The 13,443-nt window shown below is 40.6% G+C and overlaps 1 protein-coding gene across 2 annotated transcripts in view; it reads right to left on the reverse strand.

Moving 5' to 3' along the window:
- Positions 1-115: 115 nt before the first annotated feature.
- The window catches only part of LOC127610681 (alpha-internexin-like), a 39,293-nt gene continuing 25,965 nt past the window's right edge, over positions 116-13,443 (reverse strand). Inside the window, exons 2-6 of one of the 2 annotated variants that reach the window (XM_052081115.1) lie at positions 6,213-6,441; positions 4,336-4,566; positions 2,877-3,404; positions 1,852-1,976; positions 116-969 (exon numbers count right to left, since the gene is read on the reverse strand). In XM_052081115.1, the coding sequence (XP_051937075.1) occupies positions 783-969; positions 1,852-1,976; positions 2,877-3,404; positions 4,336-4,566; positions 6,213-6,441 (1,300 nt within the window). In that variant the 3' untranslated portion in view covers positions 116-782. Of the gene's footprint in view, positions 970-1,851; positions 1,977-2,876; positions 3,405-4,335; positions 4,567-6,212; positions 7,593-13,443 lie in introns of those variants that run through there. The other variant, XM_052081114.1, reaches the window with a different exon arrangement.

Below are 13,443 nucleotides of genomic sequence, written 5' to 3' on the forward strand. Positions count from 1 at the left end.
ATTGTGCTGCCAATTTCAGAAAGGTTGTTATGCATTGCAATATATCAGTGCGGAGAAGGCAGGCACAGATCTCGCAATTGTCCCATTCATCACACAAGAGAACAGACAACAGATGTTTTTTTTTTTGTTTTTTTTTAATTCTTTCAATCACTCCGTGCAAATGAATCGCACAGTGAGGACTAAACCTCAATGAATTGTAGTCATCTAGCTCTGGTGTAGATTTGCAGCATATTTAAAGGTGTACTACCCATCATTTTCTGAAATCAGGATTGATGTTCACCGAAAGTACCGCACTAGTCACACACACACAATTTGGTTTGCTAACATTCAAGAAAAAGCATTAGCCTGAAAATGTAAGTGATAAGCAAACAAAAGCATATTTTAGTGGATAAATACGGTTTAAGTTAGCCAACACATTTTGACACAGAGATGACTAGAATTCTACCACATTGTTCCAGTTTTTTCAATTGTAACATACAATGCCCCGTAATAGGTTAACACCATCTGGTTTACATCTTGATGCAAGCTTCCATTTGAAAAATATTTAGAGTCCAAAAATGTTCTACATGTTTCAGACTTGTGCACTATGGAAAGAACAAATTCACTTATAGCCTGACTTGTGTTTTGTGATTGAAATGTTCCAAATTAAAATAATTTCTCCAGAAAAATTACATTTACATAGGACACGATGTCTGGGCTCCTCTTTTTGTGCATATACAGTACTAAAACTTTAGAAATGCAGTACAAGCTATTTGTCTCCCTTCCTGCCTGTGTCCATGACTTCAGTTGTTGGAATTGATGTCTGCTTCATCCTTCTCCTCCTCCTTGCCGCTTTCCTTCTTGGCTGCGTCTTTGTCTCGCTGGCTGCTTCTGGATGATCCGGTTGAGGCTCGGGCCTGGTAGCTGTAACTGGCGGCTCCGAAAGATGTCCCTGAGTTAAAATGAGTCTCTTCGCCTTCCAGCAGCTTCCTTGTTGGTTGAAAGGACATATAAAAGTAACAGTATGGAATTAATTGTACATATTTATTCACATTTATATATATATATATAATGTTTTTTTTAATAACCTTTCAGATGCACCACCTCGGGCTTACTAACCGGCTTTGAGTGACGTCTTTATTTTTCCATCCCGATTGGTTTCATAGCGCTATTAAAGCGGCAGTGCGTAGCTTCGGAAGGCCTTATAGCACAGGTGTTAAAGTCAAGGCACGGGGGCCAGATCCGGCCCACTACGTCAATTTATGTGGCCGCAGGAGCAAATCATGTGTGTCAACTTTCATGATTCTTGCTGAAATCTGTACCGAAATGTCAAATTGTCATGGGTAATAAATAACGTTGAGATTTTGCACCAGCCCTCCGAGGGAAGCCGTAACTCCGAAGTGGCCCGTGACAAAAAATGAGTTTGACACCCCTGCCCCATAGGCTGGAATTCTGCATCCCATCAGTAGAGGTGTGCCTTTGTTGTGACTTAGATAATGCCCGTTACGTCGAGTGTCAAACATTCGCTCGCCAGGAAAGTGTAGACCGATTACATCGCATTAACATTTTCACGGCCAGTCCATCCAGTTTGACACGATTGAAACAAACAATAGCTGCCTGTCAATGGCAGTGAAAGGGTTAAAAACAACAACAACAAAACAAGTAGACTATTAGCCTCTCATCAATATCTGTTATGAACTTTGTCATTTGATTAATGTACATGGCAGCCAGTCATACACCTGATTCTGACCTTGTGATCTTGCTTTAGGCACATTTCTTTTAGTCACATATACTACATATACTAGTTATAATACCAATAATGATTATGGTCATGACAATCTTGATACATCATATCGTTTCATGTCCGCCCACCTGTATGCAGCTATCTCGATGTCCAATGCCATCTTGACATTGAGCAAGTCCTGATATTCTCTCAGGTGCTGGACCATCTCCCCCTTGAGGTTCCTCAGCTCAGTATCCAGGTGGCCAATCGTGTCCTGTTCGAAGAAGTCAAGCATTGTGATGAAACGAAAGTCATTGAACGGTCACATGGTTAAAGGGTTACTTTTGTCTTTAAAAAGACAAGCATAACCTTTGAGGCTTAGTTCGTTTGAACTTCCCTAAATAGCCGCTGAAAACAGATGGCCTTCCCGTATCCAATTTAGCAGCAGTCTGGGTTAATCTCGATACACGGGATCAGTTCATTAAGAACTTTCACCGTCTAAGCCCAAGTGACTTCCACACTAAAGCAGTTTTATTTGGAGTTTGTCATACTGTCCGCGAATCTTCATACACCGGATAGAACAGCTTGAGATCAAATCGTGATTAAATTTTAATTCATTCCTGGAGCACAATAATATCCTTTTTCAGGCAATATTTTAGATACAATCATTTGTTTCGCTAAGAAATATGAATACATTATGTATTCTGAATTTATTGGAAGACAAAAGCAATTTGCACCCGGAACTAAACATTAGGTGATCATCTCAAAAAGGTGAGCATGAATATGTCCTAGGTTAGATTTCGCCAGCTAGTTTCTGCTCAACTTGGCTGTGACATTGACAAGTTGGGGCCACCTTGAAGGATGCTCTTACCTAAGGGACCTCAAGCTGTGACATAATTGATGAGTTTGAACTGCTCAATCCTATTAGTTGGAGACAGTCGCAACCTTCACTGCTGTGCTGCTGCATGGTCAGGTTCAAGTGACACCGGGAACACCGGCCCGCCGCTATTTATTGTGTTGAACTTAAATCACCCGAGTGTGTGAACAGACATGGAGGAATACTTTAAAAAGGGAGTTTTGGAAAGTTTGTGTGTTTAAATAAGTTGAAATGTGTTTAAAGTGGGAGGTTCTGAAAGGTATCGCACGATTAATGGGAGTTCACTGTATTACGCACCTGCAAAGTTGTGACTTCAGAATTGTGAGCATCCTCCATCTCTGTGATCTGCCTTTCTAGAGACTCGTTGGCACCCCTCAGAGTCTCGATCTCCAGAGTCTTGGCCTGCAGCTGCCTCCTGAACTCATTCATCTCCTCCCTGCTGGCCCGCATGGCCTCGTTGCTCCTGGTGGCCTGTTCGCTCAGGCTGGAGAACTTGCCCTTGTACCACTCCTCGGCCGACTGCAGGTTTTTGGAGGCGATGGACTCATACTGGTTGCGGATCTCTTTCAGAGCTGAGGTGAGGTCGGGTTTGGAGAGTTCCATTTCCACGGAGACCTGCTGCGCTTCCATCAGACTGCTCAGCTCCTGGATTTCCTCATCGTGGACTTTGTTCAGGAACGAGATTTCATCCATCAGCGATTCCACTCGACGCTCCAGATCCAGACGAATGGCTGCCGCGTCATCCACATCCTTCCGGAAAGACCGCAAGGTTTGTTCTGTCTCTTCACGCACAGTCAACTCCTCCTGATACTTGACAGTGAGTTTCTAGAATGGAGCCCCCCCCCCCCAAAAAAAAATTGACAAATGTGATTTAGTAAATAATGAATTTCGATGTCCAGTCCTTAAAACTGAAAGGGAAACATTTTATTTAAAAATTTATTTGTTGGTTATACGTATTAATTTGTCTGTAGCGTTCTGTACAGCTCAACTGTGTCATACTTGAGTGCTGTTCCTAATGTTTTTGAGTAGCTCATATAGCTAATTACATTCACCATATTATCTGACAAATCTGTGTTCAAAAAAAAAAAGCAAACTACATCCACAATATTAAAATGAAATGAATTCTGTTCTGGGTGGCACGGTGGTACTGATTAGCTCGCTGGCCTCCCAGTGCAGAGGTGGAGGGTTTGATTCCGGCTCGGGCCTTCTTGTGTGGAGTTTGCTTGTTCTCCCCGTGCCTGCGTGGCTTTTCTCTGGGTACTCTGATTTCCTCCCACATTCCAAAAACATGCATTGCAGGTCAACGGAACACTCAAAATTGTCCCTAGGTGTGAGCACGAATGGCTGTTTGTCTATGTGTGCCATGCGATTGGCTGGCAGCCAATTCAGGGTGTACTCCGCCTGCTGTCCGAAGACAGTTGGGATAGGCTCCAGCATGCCCCGTGACCCTTGTGAGGATAAGTGGATTGGAAAATGGATGGATAGATGGAACATTTTTCTTTGGATACAAACAGACCATGTAGTAATCGGGTAATTATATGCTCGAAAGACTTTGCGTTAGATTGGGTTAAAGAAACAACAAAAGGGGAGGATTTCAGTCTATAGGTCTATCTAAAATCTATAATTCTAATCATCATCGTATTGAAAACATTGATTCCATCATATTTTGGGTGTATTCCCTTCGTTATGACTTTATGGCTCAAAAACTCCTCCTTGTCATTTGTCATGGTGTAGACGGTCATGGTTTCTTTCATACCTGCAGTTCATCTTCCATGTTGTTCCTCTCAATCAGGATGCGGTTCTTGTCCCTGTTTAGGTCCTCCAACTGAGCCCGTAAGTCCCTCATCTCCTGCTCGTAGAGTTGAGCGGCCCGAGACCGCTCACTCTGCCTCTGCCGCAGCGTCACCAGCTCGGCCTCCAGTACTTTATTCTGCTGCTCCAGGTGTCTGACTTTATCAATGAACATGGCGAAGCGATCATTCAGACCCTGTGCAACAAAAACAAATGCCTCATTGGTACCAGCTGCTGGTCTTTTGCATTGTTCTACATTAACCTTAACCTGTTTAAGATGCTGGTCATTTCTACGTTTTATCTGTTTTTGTTGACCTTGCTGACATTTTTTCGGGACATTATGTTAAGGGACGGCCTAAAATGGGGATTTGCCATTCTGCAGGGGGGGGGGGGGCATTAAAAGAGATGGGGTTAAACCATATTAAATTGGTTGTTGGTCTCTATACAGTGTTGTGTTTTCAGGTACAGGAGCAGCTGGTGGTTTGAATGCAGATGATGAAGGACTGAAGCAAGAAAATATGAGGGGCAGTCACTCCTTTGTGATAGTTTTGTTGGTAGTGTCAGTGATGTGCTGTTGAGACTTTACTAATGTAAAATGTATCTTGGCTGAATAAAGGTTGGGAATCACGAGATTGTGCAAAAATGTAATGCTGTGGCAAATAAGTGCATTTTACTGTCCCATATACTTTCTTTATTGGACATGGTTGTTTTCTGTGTGTGGACATTCACTTAAAGCATTATTAACAATGGGCTGAAGTAATGAGGTACAAATACTTTGTAACTATGCCGGAGAATATTTTTCAGGTATCTGTACTTTACCTGGGTATTCATTTTTGTGATAACTTTTTTTACTTTTACTCCCTGCACCTGAAAACAGATTATCACAAAGAGACAACAAATAGGCTGCTTACTTTTTTCTATCTCCACGGATGATGACACGATTTAAAAGAGAAAGGCAAAACCCACTGCACTTTGCTGGTGTTACCAGATTGAGAAAATGGAGACAGCAGTGACATGGAGAAACGTGAACCAAGGATCAATAACGATGACAAAATATCCAGAGAAACAAGATACTGTATTCCTCTTGCGCCTTATTTAAATACATTTGTGATGAGTCTCGTCTACTCTAAATATTTGTCGTGAAATTGTCTTGTATCAGTCTAAAACGTACCATCACTTGGCATTAAAAAATTCCTCATCTAATTTGAAAGAAATGTGTACTTTTTTTTCAATTAACAGTTTAAACCGTCATTTTTTTTTCAAATCAGAGATGCAAGTAAACTACAAAAGATCTTTTTTAAAAATGTTTTTAAAACTAATTTCAAAATCTACCGCTTTGCCCCCCACTAAAGGACATCAGGTTTTCATTATATAATAAAAATAATACATCTACTATAGTACATGTATATGTATATGTTGTGTAATGCGATATTATTTCAGGTAACCGGGCATATTTGTAAATCACTCTAAAATGTGAGCAAAGCTATGAAAACATGCTTTGATGATAGCGTCTGCAGTGAATTTCCGTCTCATTGTGCGAGCTACGCAAGTTAATAATTAACGTTAATTATTTCGTGTGCATTTTTTTCATTGTGCATATGTTATCAAAATGGTTGTTGGTCTAATTGACGGTTTAAAAACACGTTTGTACATTTCACAGCATTAAAAAAAATACTTAAGTACAGGAGTTCAATTAGTAATTTTACTTTTCATTTTTTTAATATTTAAAATCATCTTCCTCTTACTGAAGTACAGTACGTGAGTGATTTTGCTGCCACAATTTGATATGGAGTCCAATAAAAACTGAAAAAATGTCCACTTTTTTTCAATGGCGTCACATACCTGCAGCTGTTCTTTTTCGTTGGTACGAATTACTTTGAGTTCATTGTTGACCACTGAAGTCTGGGTCAAGTCGAGGGAGTCCGTGGCCGTCAGAGAGAAGGAGGCCGGAGGGTGTCCCAGCCGTCTGTACATGCCCACGGAAGAGGTGCTGTTTCGGGACACGGCCATGGACCTCAGCCCGGGGGAGACCTGTGGCACGTAACTGCTCATACGAGAGGAGGCGGAGAACCTGGAAGAGTCCCCGAAAATCTTGCGGTAGGAGGAGGAAGTGTAGCGGTCTCTGTAGTTCATCTTTGCAGTAAGTTGGAGCTCAAAGTAAGACACTGGCGAGAGATTTGCTGCAGCTTTGTCAAACGCGACTACAGGTGGAGCGAACCATTTTATACATGGGGATTAAATGTCAACAAACAAAATGTGTTGGTCCACGTCATCTGGTGACGAAAACAGCAAAAGTATTTGAACAGATCCACGATTCCACACTCAGAAACATGAACTGAGACAGTTGTTCAAGTTATTTTTATGGCCAGATAAAAATGGAGCTGTCCATGGTGAAGCAACTACAGTACTGCAGTCATTTTACAAACTCATTGTTCGTGGCCCACATTATGTGGACTCGTCAAGGCAATACAGGTACATAATGAAAACAACTATACATTTACAATATATCAAAAACAACCTCAGATTTCTGAACAAAAATGAGGAATTTGGATGAGTTTATCATTTACACGCGTGCAATATAACTGATCAAAATGATTGTATGTAAAGGCACAGTAGTTTAGAATTGACTCATTACTGGTTATTGGTAACAATCCTCTGTTGGGAAAAATCGTGTTTTTATAATTATATCGGGGAAGATATATGTTGAAACTTTTTTATTGATAGAGTTTAATTATTGGTGGATTGTTCAGACATGGATTGTGAGAGTTCCCGATTCTTAAGAACATTTTGTAAATACTGCAAAGTAATTGTGTAATTATTGAAAAATACCTAATTTTTATAATGCATTTATTGATTAAAAAACAGTTGATACAATCCATCGATTATCTGAACCGCTTTATCCTAACAAGGATTGCTGGAGCCTATCCCAGCCGTCGTAGGTGGGGTACACCCAGTCACAGGGCACACAATAGACCAACAACCATTCATATTCACAACGAAGGACACTTCAGACTAATGTTCAATCAGCCTGCCAATACCCGGAGAAAATCCACGCAGCCAAGGTGAAGAACATGCAAACTCCACACTGGAAAGCCGGAGTCGGAATCGAACCCTGCACCTCTGCACTGTAAGGCTGACGTGCTAACCAGTCGATCACCGTAGTGCCCAGACGGTATCCTACTATATGTAAATACAGCAACAAAATGCTATGTGTCCATAAACTGTGTGGACACATCGTTTGACACACGCACGCACACACACACAGGGCCACTCTAATATATATATATATATATATATATATATATATATATATATATATTTTTTCAGCCTATAGTGGATTTAAACCATGGTTGCATACTTTAGGCTGAGTGCTAGTTTAACTTAAATGTGCACTTTATAATGTTATATTGCTCTGTATTGATTCCATAAAAAGAGCTATTAAAGCAGCTGTTGTGTGACAAAATATTTTTTCACTGTTGTTGATGGACAGTAATATTGTGTGAATAACTGCTCCAAGTGAAAAATGTTCATGTGAAATTGAAAATCGAAATTGTTATTTCAGTAAATATTTGCATTTTGCACATAAAAAACTGATTCATGATTCCATGTTGATGAGAGCATTAAAATGGGGGGAAATAGGACAAAAAAATATAAAAGGAAATTCAGAAACGATAAAAAATGTGTGAGTAATCACGATTAATTTTTTAGTTCATTTGAGTTAATTATGACAGTTGCATTTTTAATTTAATTAGATTAAATATTTTAATCGTTTGACAGCTCTAATATATATATATATATATATATATATATATATATATAAAAAATCACCATCGTGTCGAATTTACTATTGTCATGTGGTTGCAGTTCCATCTGATTGCCAAAGGAGGTCAGTACACATCTAAAGTTTTTCAGCATCTCTGGTTTCATGGCTGCTGCTGGAGCTACGAATGAGAGCGAGTGAATCGTCATGCAAATGTCTGACAATATGATTGAGGGACTGAAAAGTTGCGAGTAAAGGTTGATGAAAACTGGCTGCTGCAATCGCTTTCATTTATTCTATTTCACTTGCTGAAAATGTTCGTGTACTGTAGTGTGTTGTTGAATAAAGTATGTGACTTGAGTAGTTAGTCCTTTATGAAGCGATCAAGTGCAGCAAGCGAAGTACTAATTTCATACTAATACAGTAGTACAATAGGTCATCCTTATTACTGAACGCGCACACACACGCTGACTGTCTAAGACTCCATAACCACCCCCAAGTCGCTGTGGCGTCCTCCGAAACCGCACACAGTCAGACTGTGGGGGATGGTTGGCTGTGCGGCGTGACAGCTCACTGCCGTGGCGGCTACCGTTTGTGCGTTATTGCCCACCGCCGCCGTGTCGGACTGTAGGCGGAGACACGACACTCTGACTCAGCTGTGAGTCACCACACAACGAGCCTGCCTGCCACACGCAGCGAATATTACTGTGACTCCTGCTGCGTTTAGGTGCCGTTGGACGAAAAGAAAGTAACCTTTGCTCTGAATTAGCAGAATCAGCCTGTTCCATAAGTGGTACAGGCCGTGGAAAGAGTCATGAACAATGTCTAGCCTAGGCGCATGTGGGCTACTAGTACGCTTTTTGTCCACGCTTGTAATTCAGTGCACTACTAAAACGACCAGGGGGCATTTGTAGAGCGTCTGTCGTACTCGTAAAATGTTTCTACCGCAAGTGCCATTTTTGGCCTATTCGTGCAGTATGTTCCGGATGTCAGGGATATGGTAAAATGTTCACATTCTGTTCTATAAAGCAATTATTAAATACTGTATCCTTGTTATCCAACATAATGCTTACGAGAACTTGTAGGACACTACAAGGACGCATTCTGTTCACATTTGAAGTGAACAAATAAGTGAAATGAGAAATGTTAAATTTTCTGGATTATAAACCACTTTTTTCCCATCCTTTTAACCCTGCCGCTTTAAATGTGACGCATTTTATTTCTGAATTTTTACACCATCAATAGATTTACAAATTGTCTCATCATGTCTGACGAATACAAATACCGAATGTGTCGCAGTGGACCAATCATCATCATATCTTGTCGCGCCAGTACTGGATCCATTGCTTGGCAGCATCAGTAGTGTCTAAGAGGTCTTGATGTTTTGCAGGTGGGCCCCAGTTCACAATCCCGAAGAATGTGCTCCATTGTTTGTATTGGGTGGCCACACGGACATTCACTGCTGAGTGAGAGTCCCCATTTATAGGTGTTGTTCCCAGTCTTGCCTACTCTGGTTCTTGCTCTATTTAATGTCACCCAGTTCTTTCTTGAGAGGGCAGTTCCACTTGGAAGATGTTCGTTTGGGCTTTGGATTGCACCATTTAGTGCAGAGCTGTCCCATTCTCTCCATTTTTCGAGCCTGTGGTTTGTTGACTGCTCAGGATCTAAACTTTGGACAGTCCTAAAGCTCTTTCTGGACTTCAGTCTTTTTATTGAGTCACTATGACCATAGAGGGGGTGTCTTGTGTCATTTTCTTGACTATGCTTTTGTGTCCTTGCATGAATGTCTCTACGTATGTGTGGTGGTGCGATGCCCGCCAATCTGTAGAGTGCTGGCAGTGGTGTTGGTTTTAGTGTGCGAGTAATTATTTGGCATGTGTTGTTCAGCCCAGGATCTATTTTGTGAGCATGACACGATCTTGCCCATGCTGCTGAGCAATATTCAGCAGTGGAGTAGCATAGTACTAGAGCTGTTGTTCTCAGAGTTTTAGGATCTGTTCCCCAGTTAGAGTTAGCAAGTTTAGCTAAGAGCTTGTTTCTTGTGGCAACTTTTGACTTGAGTTTCCTTACATGTTCTGCGAAGTAGATATATATACACATTAGATCGTACTGCGAAGTACGATCTAATGTGACTCCAAGATAGACGAGATAGTCAACATGCTCAAGTCTCTCATTATTCCAATGGATGCAACCAGTGGACCAATGAAACTTGTCCTTATTACATTGGTGGGGGTTCGGAAAAAGGATGGATGGATGGATGTTACTATCAACATCAAACAAAATCATTCTTTTTTTTTAACCACAGCAAGCAAATAACATGGCCGAGAATGATTTCTTTATTATACCATCCAGTCATAAAATAAAATGCAGACATTTACCAATCTTGCACACACGTTCATAATACAAGTAGGAAAGAAAGAAAGAAAAGCAACATTTAGAATTGTGATGAATTCAGAGACATTTGTGTTATTATGCGTTTTTGTAATGATTTGAATGAATGAGCCATTGATCGTAGTTTACAAAATGGTATCACTGTCTCTGACAGTTGATCACTCTGATCAGCTGTTAGATCGCGTGCATGAGAGTGAAGTAGACTTTGAGATGAACCACTTCATAGAGAATGGCATAATCATGGAAATTTACCTGAGAAAATGTTTGATTTTGACTTGTTCCTGCTTGAATATGTCTGTGATGAGTATTGTTTTAGATACAGTATGTGTGAATTATCATTTCATGAACCCTCTCTTTGGAATGACCTCCCACTAAACATTCGGCAAGCCCCCTCGCTGCCCATCTTTAAAACTAATCTCAAAACTCATTTGTATTCTTTGGCCATTGACTCGGCATGACTCAGACTTGATCTTAGTTTTACAGTTTTGTCCTTTCTACTGCCTTTCTTATTAATTTATTGTTTTATTGCTGTATATATTATATTTGCTCCATGTACAGCACTTTGTATACAGCAATGGCTGTTTTAAAGTGCTCTATAAATACAGTTGAGCTGAGTTGAGGTTACGCACGATGGGTTTTTGATGCCTAGACGGATCATCGCTGTGCCTTAAAGTGAGCAAGATACATGCGTAGGGAATTGGTTTATGCAGGAATGGGGGAATATTCCGCCAAATGATGTGCCGGGTGGTCATATATTGAATCTACACGAAGTCCAAGTAAGTGCAAGGACAAAAAAAGTGCATCTCAAACGTCTCATCACCTGTCTGGCAATCATGAATCTGCCACCATTCTTAGAGTGTATGATGTCACTCATATGACATTGGGTGGAATCTTTCCAGTGGAAAGTTGGTGCCTTTATTTTGAGCTGAGTGTTCACAATCATTCCGACCCCTGGAGGCACTGACCTCCTTTTCATTATTCACACTGCCTGCACCTCTTGCTCCTTTTCCCCCTCATTTGGCTTTTGTCGTGTTTTTCCATCCTTAGTGAAAAAGTGTTGAATGTGTTCACTCAAAAACATGTTTTCATTGCTGTCACAACAAGAAAAATGGCATTCCTGGGAACCGACGAATCACTTTGAAGTCAAAAAGGAAAATGATTTATGTTTTATTATTCTTAATGTGAGTCTGAAAGACTCTTTGTCTATATGTTCCCTGTGATTGGCTGGTGACCAGTCCAGGGTGAAAAAGTGAGACACCATTAATGCAAATGAAAAGGGATGAATGCAAATGAATAAATACTTTCAATTTGAACCTGATGCCATGAGCCGTGTGTATGTGCTGTGTGCCTGATAATAATACTCTGAATACTCAATGAACCCTTTTGCACCCTTTATAACATGAAACACTCACCACTGTAGTAAACGCTGTCCCTGAAAGGGTTAATTAACATTTCCGGTGTAAATACTCGAGTTAGCCTGATGACTGGCAAACGACCACTGCCCGACAGTCTGAGTACGCTCAGCTGACTTGTGAATGAGCAGTAAACCTACATTCCTGTTGGACTGTGGGTCGTCTAAAGTGATTCATACATGCCTGATGATTTTTACTCCAAGCCACAGAATCAAACTTTGTTAACCATGTATCAGAAATGATGATTTGGTTCTAGAGGGATGAGTCCAGCTATGATGTTTGGACAGTCGCTTTGAGCTGATGGTGATCTACTTTGGCGGCATCTACTATTACTCTATTCTCCAAATTATCATGCATACAGGAGATTTGAGTTTTCGTTCTTCTGGGGAAGTTTATTTGTTTAGACCACTGATAGGAATGTCAGACATGTTCGTTTTTTTTCGCCCCTACGTACTCACATCCCTCATGCACACAGTGAACTGCCTCCTCGAGGTAAAATGCTTTTTGCCAGTTTTTATAAAATGAAAAAAAAACATAAAAAGATATCTGCTATAACAAAAATTAATCTCTTTCTCTCTTAACAACCCATTTTTTTAAGAGGATGAGCGGGTTAGAAAATTGATACTGGATAATGGATAATTGTCAAGTTGGTGTTCTTGTTACTACAGTCTTGAATATCATGAATATAAAAACATGTATAAACTGTAAATCAAATTGACTATTTAGAAAGATGGGGAAAAACATAATATGAACATAAAATAGGTTAACTGATTTTAAATCAACCTGTCACACCATGCAGACTTTGTTTCTTCAGTGTGTTCTGCAGTGTTGTTTCCACTCATCAGTTAAAAAAAATGTTTTTACAGAGATACTATTTCTCTTAAAGTGCCATACTTCTTGTGTCTCTGTGATTACTGTACATGTAGTAAGTCACTCTCATATTTAAGTAGCCGAACAGACAATTTTGAAAAAACCTCTTTCAGTGCAGTGCACTGAAGTTGCAGATCGATGCCACTGCAAACTACACGTCCCATACCAGGTCTACATACTCCTGGTCAAATGACAAGTTTTTGTAATCTAAAAATATGTGTGTGTGTGTGTGTGTGTGTGTGTGTGTGTGTGATATGGAGTATTGGGGGCGGTATTTATGATTTCTGTCTTTCTGTCAGGCTCAAGGACTAAAGCACAAAATGGATGGTAAACTTGGAGGAAATTGAACTGAGCTGAATCCAGTCCAGCCTCATCTGGTCCAAATAGTGGACAAACATAGTTTCCTTTCAGGTTGGACTTGTGCACACTCACTTCTGAACATGGCTGCAGTCCACACTGTTCCGCTTTGGTTAACTCCAAAGTTGGAACTAGTGTGCCACAGTTTTGTCTTCTTCTGAAATATGCTCATGTCTCCCTAAAACTACACACACACACACGCACGTATACACGCATGCATGCATGCACGCACACGCGCACGCACACACACACACACACACACACACACACACACGCACGTACA

Source organism: Hippocampus zosterae, chromosome 11, assembly GCF_025434085.1.
Source record: "Hippocampus zosterae strain Florida chromosome 11, ASM2543408v3, whole genome shotgun sequence".
NCBI classification, from domain to species: domain Eukaryota; kingdom Metazoa; phylum Chordata; class Actinopteri; order Syngnathiformes; family Syngnathidae; genus Hippocampus; species Hippocampus zosterae.